General features: G+C 39.9%; 1 protein-coding gene across 2 annotated transcripts in view; it reads right to left on the bottom strand.

Annotated features, from left to right (window-relative positions):
* YES1 (YES proto-oncogene 1, Src family tyrosine kinase) overlaps positions 1-24,584 on the bottom strand; it is a 60,001-nt gene that overhangs the window by 9,520 nt on the left and 25,897 nt on the right. For both annotated transcript variants that reach the window (XM_070452716.1, XM_020895605.2), the window contains exons 2-8: positions 13,328-13,600; positions 9,723-9,822; positions 6,645-6,743; positions 3,484-3,587; positions 3,248-3,397; positions 1,777-1,932; positions 1,434-1,613 (exon numbers count right to left, since the gene is read on the bottom strand). In XM_070452716.1, the coding sequence (XP_070308817.1) occupies positions 1,434-1,613; positions 1,777-1,932; positions 3,248-3,397; positions 3,484-3,587; positions 6,645-6,743; positions 9,723-9,822; positions 13,328-13,592 (1,054 nt within the window). In that variant the 5' untranslated portion in view covers positions 13,593-13,600. The remainder of the gene's footprint in view (positions 1-1,433; positions 1,614-1,776; positions 1,933-3,247; positions 3,398-3,483; positions 3,588-6,644; positions 6,744-9,722; positions 9,823-13,327; positions 13,601-24,584) is intronic.

Raw genomic sequence — 24,584 nt, 5'->3', positions numbered from 1 at the left:
TTCTAAAACCAGCTTGAACATCTGGAAGTTCACAGTTCACATACTGTTGAAACCTCGCTTGGAGAATTTTGAGCATTACTTTGCTAGCATGTGAGATGAGTGCAATTGTGAGGCAGTTTGAACATTCTTTGGCATTGCCTTTCTTTGGGACTCACCCACTGCTGAGTTTTCCAAATTTGTTGACATACTGAGTGCAGCACTTTCACAGCATCATCTTTTAGGATTTGAAATAGCTCAACTGGAATTCCATCACCTCTAATAGCTTTGTTTGTAGTGATGCTTCCTAAGGCCCACTTGACTTTGCATTCCAGGATGTCTGGCTCTAGGTGAGTGATCACACCACTGTGATTATCTGGGTCATGAAGATCTTTTTTGTATAGTTCTTCTGTGTATTCTTGCCACCTCTTCTTAATATCTTCTGCTTCTGTTAGGTCCATACCATTTCTGTCCTTTATTGTGCCCCATCTTTGCATGAAATGTTCCCTTGGTATCTCTAATATTCTTGAGAGATCTCTACAGTCTTTCCCATTCTATTATTTTCCTCTATTTCTCTGCACTGATCGCTGAGGAAGGCTTTCTTATCTCTCTGTGCTATTCTTTGGAACTCTCAAGAATGTCAGTTCTGGTTTTTCTGCTTCTCTTGGGGGAAGTCTCTTCCCATCCAAGTGCAGCCTGTAGTTGGTGCTGTCACCACTAGGTGGCGGTACCTCACTGACCAAGATGGGCATCTAGAAAGCGATGAGCCATCAGAGGCTTTCACTATGGATTAATGACTCATTAATACTAAAGGGAGGAGATAAAAATTCAAGAGGGTAAAAAGCAGGCCTATCAGCAAGCATACTTGGTGACTTACCGGTCCTTCTTCCTATGCATCATCAGCAAAGGGGAAAGAGGGAAGAGCGACAACCTTTCTTTCTCCTTTCCCTGCCCTAATCCACCCTGTTACTGAAGATCCCACACCTTGGGGTCTGGGGTTTGGAGAAAAAGACACCCTTCAGTTGACAGCAGTGGAAAAGAGAAGTTTCTAGGAGTCCTCAGAGTATATTAAAACTAGATAAAATTAATTTCCTTAACCTTACCTGATTTCTTCATTTAGTGCTGAAGACACAAGTATCTTTCTGATTGCATTGTTTTAAATCAACTAGAGCAAATACTTTTTTTCCTATTCTACTGCCTCTGGTCAAACGGAATGAAGGACTTTACTTTCAAAATAAATTCAGTGCCTTATTTTCCTTTTCAACTCTGTACTATCCTTCAGAATAACTGGGACTAATTACTAAATATTCTGTTAAACAACATGTCAGACTTTCTCTTTTCACATGTCTACATAAAAATCTCCAATTAGAAAACACAATAAAAATCTGTATGCATAAAGACAGAAATGACAAAATTTATTAACACAAATATCCCAGGAGATACTGATGTACACACACCTTTTGACATAAACTCAGTGACGATGTAAATTGGCTCTTCAGAAACAACAGCATATAGTGGGACAAGTTTATCATGTCTTAGTTTTTTCATTATCTGAGCCTCTTGGAGAAAAGCTTCTGGCATCATTGTACCTGGCTTCAGTGTTTTGATCGCTACTTTTGTGGTTCCATTCCACGTTCCTAGAGAAACAACCCACATTTCACTATTTTAACCTATATTTTAAGAGATTTACAACAAACTTCAACGAGCAGCAGTAAGCTTACATATTTCAACATATCATAAATTATGGCCTTTTAATCTATGGCCAAACAATGAAAGAAAACAAAAGTTCAGGCTCCTTACCCATCCATACTTCACCAAAACATCCTTGTCCTAGTTTAACCTCTAGTCGCAAAGATTCTCGTGGGATTTCCCAAGCATCTTTTGCTAGACCTTGAGTCTGGGGTTTCACAGTTGGACACACAGTTGTTAACTTATGGCATAAACCATCAGCATGTTCTAGATAAATGAATAAACTACACTGTAAATGAATAATTTACAAAAACTGAGGTATATATAGTTGTACCAGTGTTTTTGAAAGTTTAAATCATAGGATATAAAAACATGACATTTTATTACAAAAGCACAAACATAAAAATGGAATTGCATAAAAGAAACAAAACATACAAATGAAATATTTCATTAAATACATCTTAAAGTTATTATTTATTGAATACTTATGTCCCAGCCATTGTCCCAATTTAGTACTTCGCAAATTCGTATAAATAAAGGAACCTTAGAAAACTTACACTTTCTCAAGGCCACCTAGTAAATACGTGATGGAGATGGGTTTTAAACCCTAGATCTGACTGCTTCCAAAGTTCTGCTTTTGATCACTGTGTTTTATTTCTTCCCCAAAGAGAATGCTACCATTAACAGCTATTTCTAGAATCCACAAGCATAAGAAGCACAATACAATCAAGGAAAAACTTCTTTAAAAGACTGATTTTCAAATAAAGGGTGACACAAAAACAGGAAACCCCAAATTTACAATGGTTTGACTTGTGAATCCTGTTTATACATATTCCGTTTCACTCTCAACAAGTATCCACACACATCCACATTCTAACAAGTGCAATTACAACTGATGCTACTGCTTGGTAATGTGATGAGTCAATGTCAAGACTGATGACTGAGTTGATAAGACTCAATTTGCAGCTAGCTGTCACTGAAGAAATTGTCATGGAAACTTCCCCTCTCCTAGTATTAATCATTTAAAGACTTGTGGATGCATTTATATATCAAATTGGAGATTAAAACATTTTGAGACAGAAGACTCTAATACTGACTACTGTTCAAAGATCAGTGAAGGACTGAGAAATGTCTACACTTGCTACAGGCTAATTTTCCATGAAAATAAAATGCACCTTCAGATCACATTTCATTAGAATCACACTTCACCAAGTCTTATGTGGTCCAGCCTATGATGAGGAAGGCAACCTAACAGGACACATGATAACAGCTTTTCACTAATGTGTTTAGTTTTACCTACTTAGGAAGTATCCCAAAATAAAATTTTGCTTTTTCGTTTATTGTCACATCTATTTGGCACATCATACAGGAGCCCAACTCAGGCAGTAAGTATTTCTGTTCTTCATTTTAAAACTAAAATACAACTGGGCACATTCTGTGTCAGAAGTAGCACGCTAAACCTTAAGAGGCATGAAGACATGGATCTGTCCTCATAAAATGAAACACAAGGGGGTTGGGGGTGGGGCGGTAAAAAAAAAAGAAACACAAGGAAGTAACTTTAACCTGTGAAGTATGCACGTACCTGTGTAATGTTTTACCAGTTTCTGCAGAGTATCAAACTGTGCTCTGGTTGTGATGTAGTATCCACCATTGTCAAGTTTCCTAATTTTGTAGTGCTTCACATTGTCACCCCTCACCTCATCCCAGTCCCGAATAGAGAGGGAGTAAGCACCTAGAGGGGAAATGGACACTCTTACTGTATCTTCCTTAAAATACTGCCTGAGGAAAATTTTATACTTGTATTAACAATATTCATACCTTTAGTAGTTTCACTCTCTCTTACTAAGAAAATACCTCGCTGATTCCCAGGATTCAGAAGTAATCTTTCAGCATCTTTTCTCCCCATTTTGCCAAAATACCATCTGGGGGAAAGAAAGAGTAGTGTTCCGAGTTAGAAGAGTGTAGGCATCAGAAAAATTAAGCACAGATATTAGTAAGAATGGAGTGGGGTAGGGAGGATGACAAAGAATAAAACACAGCTTTAAAATAGAACAAAATGGAAGGTCTTTTTTTAGCAAGAATATTACAAGTATTACTGTCAGAATATATTCTGTCATAGTTTTTTCATGTACTAACTACTCAAAAGGTCTTTTAAACTCCATGTGGCAGTCAGAGGAACAGTAAATACAGAAGGAAAGGCAAGAGTGACAGACTGCCTTTTAGACAGTGACAGATGGAAATATTAACATTGTAGTAGGAAGAGTGAAAGGGCTTCCCTGGTGTCTCAGATGGTAGAGAATCTGACTGCCAATGCAGGAGACCCAGTTTGATTCCTGAAGATTTGATCCGATCCCCTGGATTTGATCCCTGGCTTGGGAAAATTCTGTGGAGAAGGGACTGGCAACCCACTCCAGTATTCTTTCCTGGAGAATCCCACGGACAAAGACTGGTGGGCTAGGTGCTGAAAAAAGTTGGACATGACTGAGCAACTAACACACATACAGAAAGAGTAAAAGTGGTTCTCTGGCAGCAGTGATCATTTGTATTCAATTTTGTTATTCACTCACTCAGTCGTGTCCAGACCTTTGCAACCCCATGGACTGCAGCATGCCAGGCTTCCCTGTCCTTCACTATCTTCCAGAGCTTGCTCAAATTCATGTCCATTGAGTCTGTGATGCCATCCAACCACCTCATCCTCTTTCGTTTCCTTCTCCTCCTGACTTCAACCTTTCCCAGTATCAGGGCCTTTTCTAATGAGTCGGCTCTTCACATCAGGTGGCCAAAGTATTGGAGCTTCAGCATCAGTCCTTCCAATGAATATTCAGGGTTGATATCCTCTAGGATTGACTGGTTTGATCTCCTTGCTGTCCAAGGGACTCTCGAGGGTCTTCTCCAGCACTGCAGCTCAAAAGCATCAATCCTTCAGCACTCAGCCTTCTTTACGGTCCTACTCTCACATCCATACTTGACTACTGGAAAAACCATAGCTTTGACTAAATGAACCTTTGTCAGCAAAGTAATGTCTCTGCTTTTTAATATGCTGTTTAGGTTGATCATAGCTTTTCTTAAAAGGAGAAAGTGTCTTTCAATTTCATGGCTGCAATCACCATCTGCAGTGATTTTGCCACCCAAGAAATTCAAGGTTTCCATTGTTTCCCCATCTATTCGCCATGAAGTGATGGGACTGGATGCCATGATCTTAGTTTTTTGAATGTTGAATTTTAAGGCAGCTTTTTCACTCTCCTCTTTCACTTTCACCAAGAGGCTCTTTAGTTGTTCACTTTCTGCCATAAGGGTAGTGTCATCTGCATACCTGAGGTTACTGATATTTCTCCTGGCAATCTTGATTCCAGCTTGTACTCAGTAAGATGCAAGTGAATCATACCCAAATTACTAGGGATCCTAGTGTGGGTTTGATTTTGTGAATAAAAATGCAATTTTTGCTGTGGAGGAGCCATAGAATAGTGGAGAAGACAAAAGGACAAAATCGAAAGTAACAAGTGTCAAAGTATAACAGAGAGCTATGGAGACACATCACAAATATAAGCAAACAAACAGCCACAGAGCACCTACTATGTGCGGGTGCTGTGTTGGCGGCTGTGATACGCTGTGATACGCAGTATCATCTACGACCCCCAGCAAACCTGCTTTGACATAAAGGTACAGGCATGTCTCATCTTACTGTGTTTTGCTCTACTGCGCTCTGCAGATGCTGTCTTTTTAAAAGCTGAAAGTTTGTGGCAACCCTGCTTTGAGCAACTCTATCAAAGTCATTTCTCCAAAAGCATCTGCTAACTTTGTATCACTGTCACATTTTGCTGTCTTGCAATCTTCCAAACATTTTTTTCCACATAAGACAGCGAATTTAATTGACAAATGTTGCGTGTGATCCGACTGCTCTATCAACTCTCCATCTCCTCTCTGCATGCCCCCAACTCTCTGAGACACGCAATCCTGAAATCAGGCTTACAATGGTCTCGAAGTATTCCTTTCTCTGATTGAAAGAACAGTCAATCAATGCAGCAAATTTCACTGTTCTTTTAAGAAACTGCCACAGCCACCCCAACCTTCAGCAACTATCACCCAGACCCGTCAGCAGCCATGAACACAGAGGCAGGACCCTCCACGAGCAAAGCGATTACGGTTTGCTGAAAGCTTAGACGATGGTGAGCATATTTCAGCAATAAAGTATTTTTATAGAAGGTATGTACTATTTTCTTTAGACAGAAGCTATTGAACGCTTAACCGACTACAGTATAGTGTAATATAACTTTTACATGCACTGGGAAACCAACTCACTTCACTGTAATGTTTACTTTATTGTGGTTGTCTAGAACCAAATCCACAATATTTCCAAATGTGCCTGTAATGTCACTGGTGAACTTTAAAAGTTACAAGTTTTAAAAGTTGCAAGAATGGTATGCTGAACTCCCATTTACCCCCGACCCAGGTTTCCTGTTAACGCTGCTTTGTCATGTTCTCTTTCCCTGTGTACGTGTGTTTGTGTGGCTGTGTGTCTTCTGAACCGAATGACGGCTGCACACATGCCGCATCACTGCCCGAGCACCCCAGTGGGCGTCTCCTGGGGGGACAGAGACTCTCCCGCACGGCCGCGGAGGGGGCGCCGAAGTCCAGGAGTGAGCTCTATGACACAGTGACGACTGCGGGTAACTTTCTGAAGTGAGAGTCTGCGGAACAGGAAAAGGGCTGATGCGATGTTTTTAAAGTGGGGGAAGAAAAAAGACTAGGGACTAGGCATAATGCAGTATTATAAATGCAGCTTCATTTATGATCCTACTGTAAGCAAACACTATGGCATTAATTATTAATTCTCAAGTAACATCTCCTATTAATATGATACATTAGCTGTATTAAGACTGGCATGTAATTGTGTGTGTGTAAAGTTGTGGCTAAGCAGAATGTACATTAAGACATTTTAAAAATCAAAATAATTAATAAAATATGAAGTGGAGCCATACTCTTCAGCCTGAATGGAATCTGCCGGGGCTACGTAATTGCTTGGGATATAGCCGTTCTTTCCTGTAGCGATTGATCTCGCCTCCCACCAATCTCCTTCCCTGCAACACACAGAACAACAGTCACCGCAAGGCAGACCGCAGCCCAGGACACAGTCTACTGCAGTGCCATCCTGTATCTGAAATGGACAAGAGAGGTTACTTCCAGTTTTAATTATGCATTTGTTTGATCAAGAATTAAACTCAAAGAATAGTATTAAAAAAATAGATTACATGAATTAAGGAAATAAGGCTAAGCAAAATCACAAATGCGTATTTTTGCTTTGAATCAAAAAAAACAAAAACCCTGAAAAACAAACCCCTTTGCCCTAAAAAAACCAAAACCCACTTTAATTTTACTTGTGAGATCTCTTTATTTACATAACTCTTTCAACCTAAGACAATAAACCATACTGAATAAAATCATTTGGGAAGTGAATCTTTCAGATTACTCAGTTTCATGTAAATGTTTTCTCCTTTAAAAGCTTTACTGAGATACAATTTGTATACCATGAGATCCCCCCTTTTAAGATTTTTTGAGTTTTGCAACCATCACCACTGTCAATTTCAGAACATTTTCATCGCCCACCAAAAGAAACTGTGTACCCATTAAGAGCCACACCCCATCCCAACCCTTCCCCATCATTTCCAACCACTAATGTGCTTTCTGTTTCTATGGACATGCCCAATGTGGGGCCATTCCATGTAAATGGAACCATACAATATGTGCTCTTTTTGACTGGCTTTGTTTACAAAGCATAATTTTTTCAGCATTTATGAGGTTTTTTTTTTAATTGCTAAATGATCTTCTTTTTAACAGTGCAAAAAAGTAATGTTCCTTTTTAGTCATATTAAGGGGGAAAAAAGTTCAGATGCCCTAGAACTCTTGTAGCCAAAATATTTAGCAATGAGCAATAATAAAAAACTTAATTCCTGGAACAGTACATATTTACAAGAATGTTATCCATGAACATCCAAATAAGACTAAAATTAATTCAGGACATGAGAAGTACATGTAATTTTTAACATGTAAGCCCTGAACTTTCCCCGAATTAATGGAAAGGAGTGTATAATATCAATCGACAATGAGGAAGACACATAGATTCTGCTGCTGCTGCTGCTAAGTCACTTCAGTCGTATCCGACTCTGTTGCCATAGACGGCAACCCACCAGGCTCCCCCATCGCTGGGATTCTCCAGGCAAGAACACTGGAGTGAGTTGCCATCTCCTTCTCCAATGCATGAAAGTGAAAAGTGAAAGTGAAGTCGCTCAGTCCTGTCCGACTCTTAGCGACCCCATGGACTGCAGCCTACCAGGCTCCTCCATCCATGGGATTCTCCAGGCAAAAGTACTGGAGTGGGGTGCCATTGCCTTCTCCAATGGATTCTGCTACTAAAGATTAAATGCATGTTTGGCTTCACCACAGGATAAGCACTGAAAACACTGTCTACACTGAAATTTTATAAATGCCTGAGGTGAATTTGCTCTCTAAAAAATGAAATGGAAAATCCTCTGGATTTTCAAATGTTTACAAACTCAAGCATTTGCCTTGTAGCTTCCTGGTATTTATTAAGTACATTCAGACACACAAACTGAAAACTCTGACCCTGATAACTGTTCAGTGATTCATTCAGACTTTCACTGACTATCTTTTTAAGTGACAGACCTTATAACAGGCTGTGCCAGCAACAGGGGGAAAGTCCTTAACTTCAGGTAACTGGAGGGCAGGGCTTCTCAACCTCAGCATCACTGACGCTCCGGGCTGGCTAACTCTGTTGTGTGGGACTGTCCTGTGCACTGTCAGATGCTGAGTAACAGCCCTCGCCTCCATCTACCAGACGACACTATCTGCGAGATGCCAGCTGCAGCACCCTGGCTCTAACAACCAAACACGCCTCCAGACAGTACCGAACGGCCCCTGGGCGACTCGGCCTCTGGCTAAGAACCACGGGTCTAAAAGAATGATAGGCAAGTGACAGACTACAAATCAAAACTGTGGTGGCAGCTATAACTGAGGTTAGCACAGGCTACTACGTGAACATTTAACAGAGACACCCAATCCAGCAGGAAGTGGGGACTGGGCCAGGCAGGGAAGGCAGAAAGAAAATCAAGGAAGGTTTCCTTGAGAAAGGACACAGGAAAAAATACATTTTGAATGATAGGTAGGGTTGGCTAGACAAAGGAAGAAAAATGGAGAGACAAGAAGTCACCTTTCAGAAAGAAGAAATCACATGTGTACAGGCACCAAGAAGGGGAGAACCCAGGTGGATCCAGAGCCACAAGTAACGGAGTCTGGCAGGGCAGTGGAGAGGGGAAGGGGAAGAAGCTGGATGAACGATACCTGCTCTTATTGCTGTTTCATCTTCACAGCAGTGAGCAGTTACTGAAGGACTTTAAAGAAGAAAGACAGGATTGTATTTCATGGTTCTCAAACAATAACTGGTAGCAAGTGGGAATAAGGTTGGAAGGAAACATGCCTGGATGCAAAGAGACCATAAATATCTATTTTGAGATGTTACAAAGTGGCCTGCTGTGCCTGCTAATGAAATTATGGGATCTGTTTTTCATAACAAGCATTGAATTTTCTAAGGTGGATCACTAAATGACAGAAAGTCTGAGAGTCACAAAAGGCAAGAGACAGTGTGGGAATGCAGGGGCTCCTCAGCCCTTTTCTTGTTTCTGAGAAAGAGATAAGATCTTTAAACCACCTGGTACTTAGATAAATGGGACCATAGAAATCTCTTTATAAAGGTTTTTTTTTTTTTTAAGTAATGTACTTACTTTCATATATTCCCTCAATCCTCATCCTTAAAACTCTGTTTATGGCAGAACCACAGCAACACAATTTGTAGAAGTTTTAACTTTTGGCTTGGGCAGTAGTCTTCTGCAATGTGTCTAAAAGAACCAATGTATCATCCAACCCAGTGGGCAGAGACCCATGCCCCACCACTCTTGTCTCTGAATCATCAACTAGCTCAGTGGTTTCAGCGTAAAGCAGGCTGGCACCGTATCTCTCCCTTGTAAAAAACTCATAACACTTACGTATTGTTAATTATTTGAAATCTTTCACCCTTCTTAAATGAAAGGTCTTCTGTAGTTCTAGCTTCATAATCATATAAGGCCACAAATATAGTAACACCACCTATTGGGAAAAGAAGACCAAGGTAAATTATACAGACAAATTAACAACAGAGAAATTCATTAGTAAAAACATTGCCAATGACGACAAAGAAAGCTTAAGCATAGTTCTCTGCCTAGTCTCCAGAATCAATTTTTAAAAGTTGGAGATTTGGGCCACTGAAGTTTTCAAGTTAATAAGACAATGTCTTAAGGTCTTCTGTGAGACTACTATACTGTGCAAATTCTAAAATTCTATAGAGCCAGAGAAACCTTTTTAATCTTCACTCATACTTGCAACACCTCTAGCTTGAGAAGTGATGTGATGATTGGCGATTGATAGTCACTAAGTTGACTCTTGCAACCCCATGAACTGTAGCCCGCCTGCCAGGCTCCTCTGTCCAGGGGTTTCCCAGGCACGAACACTGGAGGGGGTTGCCATTTCCTTCTCAAGGGGATCTTCCCCACCCAGGGACTGAACTCAAGGTTCCTGCATCGAAGGCTGATATTGACTGCTGAGCCACCAGCGAAGCCCAAGCTCAAATCAATTTTTTTTGGCAGAAAAAGTGTTAACAAGTATTATAAACTACTGGCACAGATCATCTCGATTTCTTAAAAACAACAGGTGAACATTCCCATCCTTAAGACTAGGATGCATACTTACTGTGTAGCACATCGTTTACTGTAAAGCACAAGGAACCCAGTATACCGACGATGTGGGAAGGGAATGTAAGACAGTGTGTGTGACCGATTCACTTTAGTGTAGAGCAGAGACTAACAACCTTGTAAATCAACGATACTCCAATAAAAATTAAAAGACTAATGATTAACAGTAATAACTAGGTTTTAAATTAAGATTATTTATTATATTTTATGCAGAGATAAAAAACAGCATGTTTTCCTTAGAAAATAAATGGTATGCCTGATAAGGATTATAAATTCCAAAAATAATCATGTCATATGAATCACTGTATGTCATGCTTAAGAGATTAGCAATTTAAATAATAAAATTCGTATCTGCAAGGGGAAGAACAGAATCTCATTTATCTGGCTTTGTTCCTGAGGCCCAGCCATGTATTAACTACCTGTTTGACATCTCAATGTCTATCAAGCATTTACAACTTATTAGGTACAAAATAAAGGTGTTGATTTTTCTCCTCTAACCTGTATTGCTGAAGTCTTCACTATCTCAGCAAACAGTACCAGCCAATCAGGTACTCAAAGCCAAGTCCATTAACAGCACTGCCAGTTCTAGCCCTTAAGTACCTTATCCACGTCCTTGTCCATTCAGTGCGTCCATCCTAATCCAAGGATGTTATTTATGTTATCTCTCACTGGAAGTGTAATAGCCCAACTCACTCTCTATCTGCTTCCCTATATCCATTCTCCACACAGCTGGCCAGAGGGAGTGTGGGGAATTCAAAGTTAAGGGGAATTCAACAGTGCAAATCCTTTACTGAAATCTCTTCAATAGCTTCCTTCTGACTTTGAATAGAACCCAGACTCCAGACTATGGTCTGTGTGTGTGTGAGTCTCTTAGTCGAGTCCAGCTCCTTGGGACCCCATGGACTGTAGCCCATCCAGCTCCTCTGTCCATGGAATCTCCAGGCAAGAACACTGGAGTGGGCAGCCATTCCCTTCTCCAGGGGATCTTCCTGACTCAGGGATCAAACCCGAGTCTCCTGCATTGCAGGCAGATCTATGAGGTCCTGAGAAATCCTGACTCTTCAAACCCTTATCATGTAATTCTACCCTCTGCCCGTACTAGTCCTCATGCCTTCCAAGGCCACCTGCATTTGTTGTTCTTTCTCCCCCGATAGCTCTTTTCCTAGCTCTGCATACATTTAGGTCATTTTCATCAACCAGACCTCAGCTCAAATAATTTCATCTCAAGATGGTTTTTCCTTGATCATTTAAAAAGCCTTCACCAATCATTCTGGTTAGCTCCTTCACAGTATTTATGAACGGTTAATCATCCTGTTTAGTTGTTTTTATAATTATTACCCAACCCTCCTTATAATGTAAACTCCATTAGGGCAGAAACCTTGCTTCTCTTGCTTACAACTCTCTATACTATACTCAACACACAAATACTCATTAGTAAATGAATATCCATGAATGGACTATTTCACATAAACACACTGCTTTAGGTGACACTTAATCATTTTGGATTACTATCTTTCCAGAACATGTAATACTGAAAATAAACTTATTCTGGTGATGGAGAAATACCATCATGACCATCTATTACTGTGTTATTTTCTGTTAAGTGTTTAGAGTTAAGGGGCTGAAGCTGGGACTCTAACTGGCTCTCTGATGTCCACAACTCCTCAACTGAACAGTCTATAGATGAGTGTCTGATATTCTCCAGTCACTATTTTTGTCCTGGAGGTGAGCAGAGGTGAGGGACACATTTATAGTCCAAGCTTGTAGAAGAGATCCTTCTTTTCTCCCCACAAGTTGCTCGGTTTGATGCTGGCAGCTGTTTCCCCAAGTCTAAGGATAAAGAACATACTCAAGGGCTGCAAGAGGGAGAGACCAAAGAAAGTCTAGTCCTTGATGACATGAAAAACTACTGGTTCAAGGAGTCCTAGAACCTCCCCTACCTTTAAAAGTCAGTTGCACTTTTGTTTGTTACTCAAGGGAAAAGCAACCTGGGAAGAGCTACTTCTCTTTTTAAAGTTTCTGACTACCTTTTTTTCAGAGCATTTCTGGCTCCATGAAAGGCTGTCGGCCATCACTTCTGATTGTTCTCTGAAAAGACATTGTAGTGTAATAAACGAAGTTTTAGAATAGGGCATTCAATCTGTGCCCTCCTGCTTATCATCTGTGACTGGAAAAAAAAAAATCACAACCTGTGAGCCTCAGGATTTTTCTTTTTTCAATCAGCAGTACCTAACAGAACTGTACTATCATCACTAAATTGCCTTTACCTAACACATCAAATAACTACTATAATACTTTAATAATGGCCAGCAGTTTATTATCCTCAGAAGTTGGTAGCATTCTAAAGGGAGGGGGATACATTTTAATTCTTTATAAATTCCCAATGCCTGCCACACAATCAGCACCCAGTAATTATTTGAAAAATCAATTAGTGAAGTAATTAATGGTAACAGTGTGTGTGCCACTCAGTCATGTCCGACTCTGAGATCTCATGGACTGTAGCCTGCCAGGCTCCTCTGTCCATAGAATTCTCCAGGCAAGAATACTGGAGTGGGCTGCCATTCCCTTCTCCAAGGGATCTTCCTGGGTCTCCCGCATTGCAGGTAGATTCATTACCCGCTGAGCCACCAGGGAAGCCCAATAAATGGTATAAACCAGTACATAATCACCATCAGATTACTGCCAAATTCCTGAGAATAATATCCATGTGGAGTTTACTTTGTATGTTGGGGATTTTTAGTTTTCACATAAACTTAAACACCCTACCCCTACCCCCTCGTAACTTATTTCTCTTATAGCAGACCAACTTGATGTATGTATTGCCCAAGGTCACATTCTCAAACAGACTGTCCTCTAAAGCTCACCTGTTAAACCAGCAGGATATGAACTTGGCACCACTGAAAACGAGGAAGATGCTCCTCCAAAAGGTGTCACCGCCGAGGACCCTCCGAATGGTGTCATGGAGATGTTGCTGAAATTGACAGATGTGCTCTTTGTGGAGGATGTTGGTGCCACCGCGGTGTGTTCTGCTCCATAATGGCTGACTCCTGTACTGACCGGCTCTGGCGTGTTTTCTGGTCTGTATTTAATGGATGGACTTTTGTTCTCTTTACTTTTAATGCAGCCCATTATCAAGCCTACAAAGGTGATAAGGCAAAGTGTGAGAAGCAGTTAACATAAAGGATACTTCAAAAGAGGCATACTTTTAACAGTTCCTTTAAAACAGGCGTTTCTCTCCTGCAAGAAAGTAACAACAACAAATAAACCAAAAAATCCTAGGCAGCTAAAAACAGTCTTTCCTCCTCATTTATTTTTATTATAGTTCTGTTAACATATCATTCTAATCATGCCATTCTCCAGCTCAATCACCTTTAATGGCTCAACGACAACATGCCACAGTGTACTGGGAAAACCGTGGGCTCTGAAATCAGAAGCCAAAGTCTGAATCCTGGCTTCCTACTTTCTAGTGGAGTGATTTCAGGTTATGTTGCTTAACTTCCCTGCAACCTCAGTTCCTTAAAAAATGAGAACTATACCACCTACTTCATAAGATTTTCCATGAGAAGTAAGTGTATTTATCACAACTTCTAGACAATCTCGGGTACACAGCAGGTACTAGCAAATTCTGGCAGTTTTCCTTCTACCTATACCAGCGCTATGTAACAGAAACAGAATCTGAGCCGTATCTATAATTTTAGATTTTCCACTAAACACATTTAAAAAATAAAAATGGTCAAATTAATTTTAGTAATATATATTTCAACATGTCATCAGTATGAAAAATGTTAATGAGATTTTTATACTCTTCTTTTGTACTAAATTGTAGAAATCTGGCATGTATTTTAAACTCACAGTACACCTCAATTTGGACCAAGCACATTGCAAGTGCTCAACGGCGGTATGTGGCTAGTGGCTACTCCACTGGACAATGCAGTGCTATGTCTTTTCCCTATTGATGGACACACCCCCAATGCTTGCCAAATCTGACTGCAGTCTCTCTTTCCCACTTTACCTCCTATCATTTCCTCACTTATCTTACGCATAAAAGAGAAGCAGTCTCAGACCTCAGAGTTGGAATGTCTTTAGATCACTATCTTAAAACCGGTATATTCAGAAGACGTGACAGTACAGCACGGTGTAGCTTAAGTATCTACTGAAAACACTCTGAGAGAATGACAAGCTAAATATACAAAAGGCAGCGGCTTCTGAAAGTGTTAGAAGGAATTTAAGGTAAGTTGGTTCGTAATGCGGTAGCTGGAAAAGAAAAGCCTTTAAAGCATAAAGTGAAAGTTTCTAGAAACCCTGAAGGAAAAGACAAAGAGATACATGATTAACCTGGGGACGGGGGTGGGGATGGGGGCAGGTATGGGCACAGAAACTTTAAGTGAAACTAAAGACATAAGAAGTAGGGCAACGTCCCTGTACTTGCTCCTGCTCTTACCTGCTCTCTCAACACAGGAATGTACCACATAAACATTGGTTGAAGTTCTTGATATAGACAAGGGTAAAGAATCCGCCTGCAATGCGGGAGACCTGGGTTCCATCCCTGGGTTGGGAAAATCTCCTGCAGAAGGGAACGGCTACCCACTCCAGTATTCTGGACTGGAGAATTCCATGGACTATACATACAGTCAGTCCAGGGGTTGCAAAGAATCGGACACGACTGAGCGACTTTCACACATTCACACAATACAGACAACTCTTACACATGAGAAAATATACATATCCCCTTAGAAAAATCTGAATGCCTATCAAGAGGCAATTCAAAAATGAAACATGAAAGGCCAATTAGCATATGAAGACTTGTCCAATCACCCCAGTCTTCAAATAAATGCAAATCTCTAAAGGTATCCTTTTTGCTTATCAGATTGGCAAATTTTGACTCAATACTCAAGACTGAGGCATGAATTTTAATCAACAATCAATATATACCCACAAAATACATTAAGCTGCAAAAAATATTTTAAAATCTGTACAGAGGATTTTCAATATTACCAATATCTGAAGTCTAAATATTAAGAAAATATTTTAATAATGACATAGACTTTGAGAAAACAGCAGTTGTATGATGGAGAAAAAATTATGAAAGCCAGAATGGCTGCTAACTTACTTTAAATTGGATAACAAACCAATTGAAATATATCATTTCATAACCGAAGTTACTGCACCCCTCACCCACCCTCATTTCCATTTCCAGCTTTCTTAGTTCCTCATTTTCACCTTTTTCTTCACTCAGGATTCCTGTTAAGGTCTTTTCCTCCCCGTAAGACATCACCCCTAACTTAACTCTTCCTCCAAAACCCCATCACTCCTAACTTAACTCTTTCTCCGTAAGTTCTATCCTTTTCCCCCTCACCCTTCCAGTTTTCCATTACTTCTCTTAACCTGTCCTATAGTTTCTTTTTCTTAATCCAGAATCTTTGGTCCAACTAGTCACAAATACACAGGAGCCATCACTGCTGCCTACCTCTTTTAGTAACATAATTAAAAATGTGGAATGTGACTTAAAAATGTAAGTAATCTTCAGGTGTAAAATGTATTTAAAAGATTTTAATGGATTCTCTTAGAAACATGATTTAAAATACTTATAAGTGAAAGCCTCTTTCAGGTTCCAAGCTACTAGCTTACAGATATATTATTTATTAACAACATATTTATTAGACACTATAAAGGGAGCCAAAGATGGCAAGAAATGGTTCTTTTTCTTTAAAAAGGTTGCAAGTAAGTGTAAGAAAAATCACAGTACTGTACAGTGTGAAAATCCTGGAGGAGGGCATGGCAATCCACTCCAGTATTCTTGCCTGGAGAAGCCCATGGACAGAGGAGCCTGGCAAGCTATAGTCCATAGGGTTGCAAAGAGTTGGACACGACTGAAGTGAATTAGCACGCATGCATGCATACACAATGTGAAAACTGCCAGAGTGAAAACAAAAAATGCCAGAGCAGAGGTATATATGAACATGTCTGGAATACCACTGAACTTATCAGCTCTGCTTTGAGAGCTTGGGAAAGATAATTCTGCAGATGGTGGCATGAGCTAGGTTTTGAAGGGCTGGAGATTTAGGAAAGAATATTCTAGAAGGAATGAAGTGTGAAGAATGGCTCCAACTTATGGAAAAGCAAGGTGTATCAGGGAACAGAAAACTCTATGGCAGAAATATAAGGGTGTGTTTTTGAGAATGGTGGGACAGGCAGCTAGTTAGAGGCGGGTTATTTGCTAAGCAGTAACTTTTAGATTTATCCAAGAACACTGGAAAGTTGAGATCCTTAAAAAGGTGAAGAGCAGAAAATATGTGTTTGAAAATAACTATGGTGGAAGTTCAAGTTATAGACTGGGAAGAAATAATGAAGGCAGTTAGTCAAATCATAAAACTATTGCAATGATCCATGTGAGGAGGTACAAAAGAAGGAATACTGTGGGGCCAAAGGTGAGGAGGAGATGAGAGGTAAACACTAAATACAATAATCAAGTTTAGATGAGTGGCTGGTTATGGGTGGATGTGAAGAAAATGGAGTCATTTATGCACTCCCTACAATTTATCGGACACTTTAAAAGTAGTGACTATTTGTAAAGTTTCTAGTTTGAACTGAACGGAAAACACCACCATAACGGAGGTAGAGAAAAGAGAAGCAGGTTTTTCTGGACCAACATGTTCAGTTTCAGAAGTTAGTTTTAGGGGCCTGCTGGGAATGATGTTGCAAAATCGAGTGGGGGATTGATAATAAAATCTAAAACTCACAATGAGGCAGAAACCAGAGAAAAAGTAAATGAAAATATTTTCACAGTGTTATCACACCTTTTGGAGAGAATAAAACTCACCCAAGGTACCGATATGGGGGGGGGGTGTGTGAAAAATTAATACAGCGTTGCAGGACAGCTACAGATAAGGGACAGGCAGGCAAGGAGATCAGGAAGCAGCAATTAAGAGCCAGGAGCGCTTTCATAAATATCAAAACAGAACCAGAAAGGATTATCGTTGATTTCAAGATGGGGCAGAGCTTCAACTGTCTCTGTAACACTCTTCTTTTTTCCTTAAAAGAAATATGGTAATGAGCTAAGTGTGGGTAACATATAATTCTTTTTGCTAGTTTGAAGTATTTAACACATTTTTTAACACGTAGAATAGTAAAGTGGGAACAGTGAGATAAGATTTTCAAGAAGAAAATGGCTAATAATGGTAAAGACCAACATGAAATCAAGTGGCATTTAAATTGATTTTAAAAGGCCAGCTGATTAATAATCAGGAGCTCACTGATGACTTTCACAAGAGCATTTCTTAGCACCATGAAAAGAATAGATTGCAGTAAAGTGAATAACAAATTTAATAACTAGCCCACAAAAATATGGTAAATTCTGGAATGCAACATCTTCATAAGTTGGGAATGTACACTTTTAAAAAATTTTAATTGACTGATGACTGCTTTACAATATTGATTTCCATCATACATGGACATAAATTAACTATAGGTTAATTATATGTATGTATGTTAATTATATGTATTGTATGTATATGTATGTATATTTAACTATAGGTTAAACATATGTATGTATGTCCCCTCCCTCTTGAATTTCCCTCCTAACTCCCACCCCCTCTAGATTATTAGAGAGCCCCAGTATGAGTTGCCTGAGTCACACGGCAAATTTCCACAGGCTATCTATTTACACATGTTCGTGTATAGCTTCCCTGCTACTCTCTCCATCCATCTCACCCCCTCCCGCCTCTCCCCCACCCTCGTCCCTAAGTCTGTTCTCTGTGTCTGCATCTCCACTGCTGCTCTGTGAAGAAGTTCATCAGTACCATCTTTCTAGATTCCACATATATGCGTTAATATATGATATTTGTTTTTCTCTTTCTGACTTCACTCTGTGTAAGAGGCCCTTGGTTCATTCACTTCTTTAGAACTGACTCAGATAAGAGAACATACACTTTTTATTAAAATGTTTTCTATGCTTCCTTTGTCTAGTTCACAGATCCTGTCCTTCACAGTCTCAGTGTAACCTACTTCAACAGACACTCAGTTACTCAACAGCCACTCTCCTCCTGCTTGGATAAAAGAACCCTGATTTTGTTCACTTTCCTCCCATTTGACAAGTCCTTCATTTGTCCAGCCTCAGGTAGTAAATAATGACTGATTTAAGCCACTCATACAGTCTTATTCCTTTGCCAATTAACCGTGTAAGCCACGAACATGGGCTTCCAGGAAGCTTTTCTCACTTGTAAAAAGGAATACAAGACAGAAATATTCCATTTCCATTCCCTAGGTGTTATTACTGTTCTTGCCTAAATCTGAGACTACAACCCCCCGTGGCAGAGGAGGACACACACATACTGAGAAAGGGAGGGCAGGAAGAGAAAAGGAACTTGGGTCCTTGACGCTGCTGCTCAGGTACTGAACTGTGTAACCCTATAACTCAATGAAATAACCCAAAGACATGCTCCAAAAATCTTATTATGTGAGATCAAGTATCTATTGTAAAAGTCAGTTTTCCTGTTTGGTTTTCAGCTGCAGCTGAAAGGATCTTAAATAATAAACAAATCACATGACAATGGTTAATACATTAAATCCCTTTTCAACCTATCCAGGTACAACAGCTTCGAAAAAACTGATCTTCTCTCAAAGTATTTACATAAAGTCTGAGCTATCCTCAAAGTATTTATATAAACCTGTAAAATTTAGAGTCAATAAAGGTAAACATATTTTGGGGGGGACTTCTCTGGTGGTCCAGTGGCTAAGATCTCATGTTCCCAAAGCAAGGGGCTTGGGTTCAATGCCTGGTCAGAGAACTGGATCCCACATATTGCAACTAGAGTCTGAATGCCACAACTAAAGATTCAGCAAGCTGCAACCAAGATCTGGTGCATCAGTCAAATAAATAAAATATAATTAAAAAAACTTTTTTAAGCAACAATTTCATGCTGATATTTGCTTGAGCATAAGGTGCACAAATATTTGCTGAAAAAGAAGGCTTTACCTCAATTTGAATGTTGTTACTTTGAGATTTTCTGATAAATATGAATTTAAAATTTAATTATGGAAATTTCTTCCCTTAGACCCTATCAGATAGTCTTTCTTAAAAAAATTTTTTAAAAATCAACTTTGAGGTATAATTTACATACAATAAAATACATCCATTGAAAGTGTATAGTTCATTTGAGTTTTGGCAAATGTCTATTATAACTGTGTGGTCAATACTATAATTACAATATAGAATATTCCAATCACCCCCAAGAGATTCTGTTGTACCCTTTTCCCAATTAACCTAACACCCCAACCCCAGGCAACCACTGATTTGTTTTCTCTAACTACAGATTATCTTTTCTAGAGTTCCATATAAATAGAATTCTATATATAGTCGTCTCTGTGTCTGGCATGTTAACTAGCCATTGTGGAGGCAGATATGCTCACCACTGTACCACCAACGCTTTACCTGGCACTGTGTAGCTGAGATACTTCCATATTGTTGCCTATATAGGTAGTTCATTAATTTTTACTGCTACGTAGAAGCCCACCATATACCATAACTGTTTATCCATTCACTTGCTGATGGCCATTTGGGTTGTTCCAGTTTGGGGCTGTTATAAATAAAGTGGCTGTAAACAGTCCCGCACGAGTCTTTGAGAGGGCAGACATGTGTCCTTCTCCCCCACCTGCCCCCTCCTCGTCCCCATCAATTCCTAGGAATGGAACTGCCTGATCATATATAGTTACGCATGACGATCAGAAGCTACTCAACCGGTTTCCATAGTGACTGTACCATTTTGCATCCCCACCAGCAATGAAGGTGAATTATCTCCAACAACATGGAATTCCTGCAACTGCCGAGATGGTTGCCCTGTCCCTGCCATTGCACCCCCTCACAGGCTTTTCTCAAAGTATCAGACCTAGCCTTTTCTTTCTCTCTTTTTAAAGTATTTTACTAACTTATTTTTGGCTGCACCAGGTCTCTGTCGCTGCGCATGGGTTTTCTCGAGTTGCGACTAATGGGCTCGGTAGTTGTGGTGCATGGGCTTAGCTGCCCTGAGGCATGTGGAATCTTCCTGGACCACGGTCAAACCTGAGTTCCCTGAATTGGCAGGCAGACTCTCACTCACTGGACTACCAAGGAAGCCCAAGCTAGCCTTTTCGATTACAAATCATTTCATATCACTCTATGCCACAATCCGTCTAAGACTTTGCATCGCACTCAGAATAACAGCCAAAGTTCTCACGATGGCTTTCGAGCTCCCACTATGGAACTCCCAACACTTCTCCTACGTCATCTCCCACAACTCTGCCCTTACCTGCCCCATGGCCTTGCTGTCCTTCAGACGGGCCAAGCAACCCCCATCTTGAGCCACTGCACCTTCTTCTCTCTGCCTGGAAAGCTCTTCAGCTGCATATCTGCCTGGCTCGCCCCTCAGCCTCCTCAGGTCTTTGCGCTGCGATCACCTTCTCAAGAACGTCTCTGACCACCCTACATAAAGCAGCAATGCAATGCTCCCCAGAGTGCTGCCTACTTCCCTTTTAACCTGCTTTATTTTTTGATAGCACTGACACTATACAAAACATAGGGCTGAGAGCACAGACTGTTCTGTTGTTTGTCTACTGGATGTACAGCACAGCGCTTGGGAACACAGACTTTAGAAACAGAATGTTTGAGTTCAAAGTCTGAGTCCACTGCTCAGCAGCCGTGGGAGTTTTGGCAAGATACTCAACATTTCTGTGCCTCAGTTTCCTCATCTGTAAAATGTGAATAATAAAAGCAAGACTCAAGGGTTACTGCGAGGATTAAATGAGTTAATATATGTAATGTGCCTACAACAGTGCTGGCATATAATAACCACTAATGTTTGCTATGATGGTAATGACTCTAAGGATAATGCCGGCTTTCCCCTCCAGAATATAAGATTTTTTTTTTTTAAATTTTACTGAGTTATAACACATATGCAGAAAAGTAAATATAACAAACATACAGCTCAATGAATGAGCACAAACCAAACACCAATGTACTTATCACCCAGAGCAAAAAACGTGACTTAACTACCAGCAACCATCCTACTGGAAATATACCTGAGAGTAGATTGCTGGGTCACAGTGTTTCCAGAGTGCTGCAGTAATTTATAATCCCATCAGCAGATTAGGAGAGCTGTCAGCGCTTTCCGTTTTCACCAATACTTGGCATTTTCAATCTTTTAAGATGTATCTGTTCTGATGAGTGTGTAGCGCGTGGTCTCTCACTGTGTTTTAAATTTCATGTTCATAATTATTAATGAAGTGAGCTCCTTTTAATATGTTTATTGGCCACTTCTATTTTGTGAAATGTCTATTCAAAACACTTATTCACTTCTGTACAGGACTGTCTCTTTTTCTTATTGATCTATAAGGTATTCTCTGTTGTATTTCCAGAACCTAGAAAAGAGTGAAAGTGTTAGTCACTCAGTCCTGCCTGACTCTTTGTGGCCCCATGGACTGTAGCCCACCAGGCTCCTCTGTCCATGGGATTTCTAAGGCAAGAATACTGGAATGCATTGCCATTCCCTTCTCCAGGGGATCTTCTTCACCCAGGGATTGAACCTGGGTCTCCTGCATTGCAGGCAGACTACCATCTGAGCCATCAAGGAAGCCCATTAATGGCTGCAATGCAGGAGACTGGGGTTCAACCCCTGGGTTGGGAAGATCCCCTGGAGAAGGGAATGGCTACCTACTCCAGTATTCTTGCCTGGGAAACCCCATGGACAGAGGAGCCTCTTGGACTACAGTCCATGGGGCCACAAAGGGCCCCATATCCAACCCAAGGAGGTTCTAACGTGAATAACTTTTATAAAGGAAACCCCTCTGTCTAGAACCTTGTCCAGGACAAGTCTTTCAATGGCTTCCTACTACCTAGAGAATAAGAACCAACTCCTTAATTTCCCCAATTTACTTTCCCAACCACCTGCTAATCTTCCAAAATATAGATCTGGGGTTGGGGGATACAAAAAAGCCAATCAGATTTTACTATTTGAATCAGAGAGCAGAGACTGTCCTTTAGGCAGAGGATGTGCAACAGGATGTGCAAAAGCTCACAGATAGGGGAGAACAAAGTGGGCTATTGAAATCCTAGTTTGGTGCTGAAGTACAACCTGGAAAAGTAAGAAGGGGAAAGATGAGGCCAGAAGAGACAGCAACAGGGAAGACAGCGTACACTACAAGGATCTTCTACTTCCTTCTGCTTAACAAACTGCTTTAGATGCATGAGCATTCATTTAACTTTTGTTGAAAGAATAAATCACTGAATCGTAACTTGATTCTGACATATTCTTTTCAACAACTTGCCTAACATTTGTGTCTCTCCAAAGGGCCAAGCATAGCAAGCATTCTAGAAATACTTGTAGGTTTTCCATTTCCTTATCAATTCCATAAGTCAGAAGTTTTTCAAATTTTTATCAGGCACTTATATGTCAGGGTTACCATCAGAACCTGCTTTGTAACAGAATGTTTCATAAAGTCGGAGGAAATCTGAGATGGTCTGTTAAACACAGCCAGCTCAGTCATTAGCAAGCAGCACTTCACACCGTTAGGGTATTTTGTTTTGATGATATTTTACACTTTGACAGTGTTTCGTGTTTCAAGAGTATTTTTTTTATTATTCAATTTGATCCCATAATAATCCTAATGTTACAGAGGGGGAAAAGTAGGTATAATCACCACATCCTTTATTTGAAGAACCTGAAGTCTGGGTGGATGAAGTCACCTGCCCAAGGAGATGAAGCCACAAGTGAGCACAGCTAAGGAACTGAGTCTAAATGTTAGGTTGCCCTCTTTCCCCCACCCATACAGCCTCTGGGGGTGCTTGAGCCTAACATTTTCTCTTCTTTGACAAGTTATTAAATATCTGCCCGTCAGAAAATGCTACAAACATGATAACATTATTGGCAGTCAGCCTCACTGCTCCACCCACAACACAAATCGACTAACTCTGAAAACTGCAACCCACCCCTCTCCACCATAACAATGTTGTTTTATTACTAGTGATAGTGACTAAACATTCTCGATGACTTACATTTTTGAACTAAAAAAAAAAATTGTTAATGTATATTATTTCTATAAACTAACTCTTGCAAGTTAACCAACTGTGATATTATATGCTGTATCCAGCAAGGCGGTAAAAAGCTCTCATTTGTCCCTGTGCTCTACAGATTATAAACACATTCAGTGATCTTTTCTCTGAGTTTCATTTTTAAATCCCCTCCCTTTAGCATAAAGTACAGAAGATAAGCAGGACACAAAAGAATAGCAAACAGACGGAGAGGAGGAAACATCACACTGCTGAAGGGCGTGCACTCTGTCTAGTAAAAGCAAACAAAGAACTTAATTTTCCAAGAGTCAAAGGAGAATAGAAAGTGTGAGCAATGGAAAACTGAGCTTGCAGTCGCACTGACAGCAATCTGCTACCATTTTTCCCCCCTTTTTTGTACTTTAGATACGCAAACAAGTGACCTTAAAGACAAAGCCAAGTCATTCTAAATTCTGGGTTACTCCCAATGGTTTCTTTAACGAAGTCTGGCATAGGATCAACCATAAGGACCTGATGTAAAGAACACTTAAAATGTATTGTGTTAGGAAATATAGTAACAAATTACAAATTAATGGGAAACACCAAGATATTTATTACTTGTATTTAGAAGCATCATTCTCTCCACAAATTCAGTCAACTCTTAAAAAAATTTTTTTTTAATCTTCTCAGGTTTTCATGCCTTACCTACTGTTCTTTGTCAAGATTTCTGACCTAGGAACTACAGTAAACAATTAGATACTACTTTCAAGTTCTTATGGAATTTAAATGCTCCTCAGACACTGTATGGATTCTTTTTGCATTGTGGTTTTAAACCTTGAAAATATATCATACAACTATTTCTACAATAATGTATATACCCCTTCTGTTTATCTTTTTAAGACTCAAGAAATTAGATACACACACATTCTTAGAAACATCAGTTTATAAAACTGACCTAGAACTCTTTTGCTTTCTCCAAATTCCTGTAATAACTTTTTCCCCACTATGCTTCTGCTGTGACAATATTTTGAGCTTCAGTGCCTGTTTTAGTCAATAGATTTAAAACTGCAAAGTTTAATTGGTAAATAAAACACACAACTGTA

The sequence above is a fragment of the Odocoileus virginianus genome, chromosome 22 (genome assembly GCF_023699985.2).
Source record: "Odocoileus virginianus isolate 20LAN1187 ecotype Illinois chromosome 22, Ovbor_1.2, whole genome shotgun sequence".
Lineage (NCBI taxonomy): Eukaryota > Metazoa > Chordata > Mammalia > Artiodactyla > Cervidae > Odocoileus > Odocoileus virginianus.
Note: the sequence above shows the minus strand (reverse complement) of the source record. Positions and strands in the feature narration are given on the sequence as shown.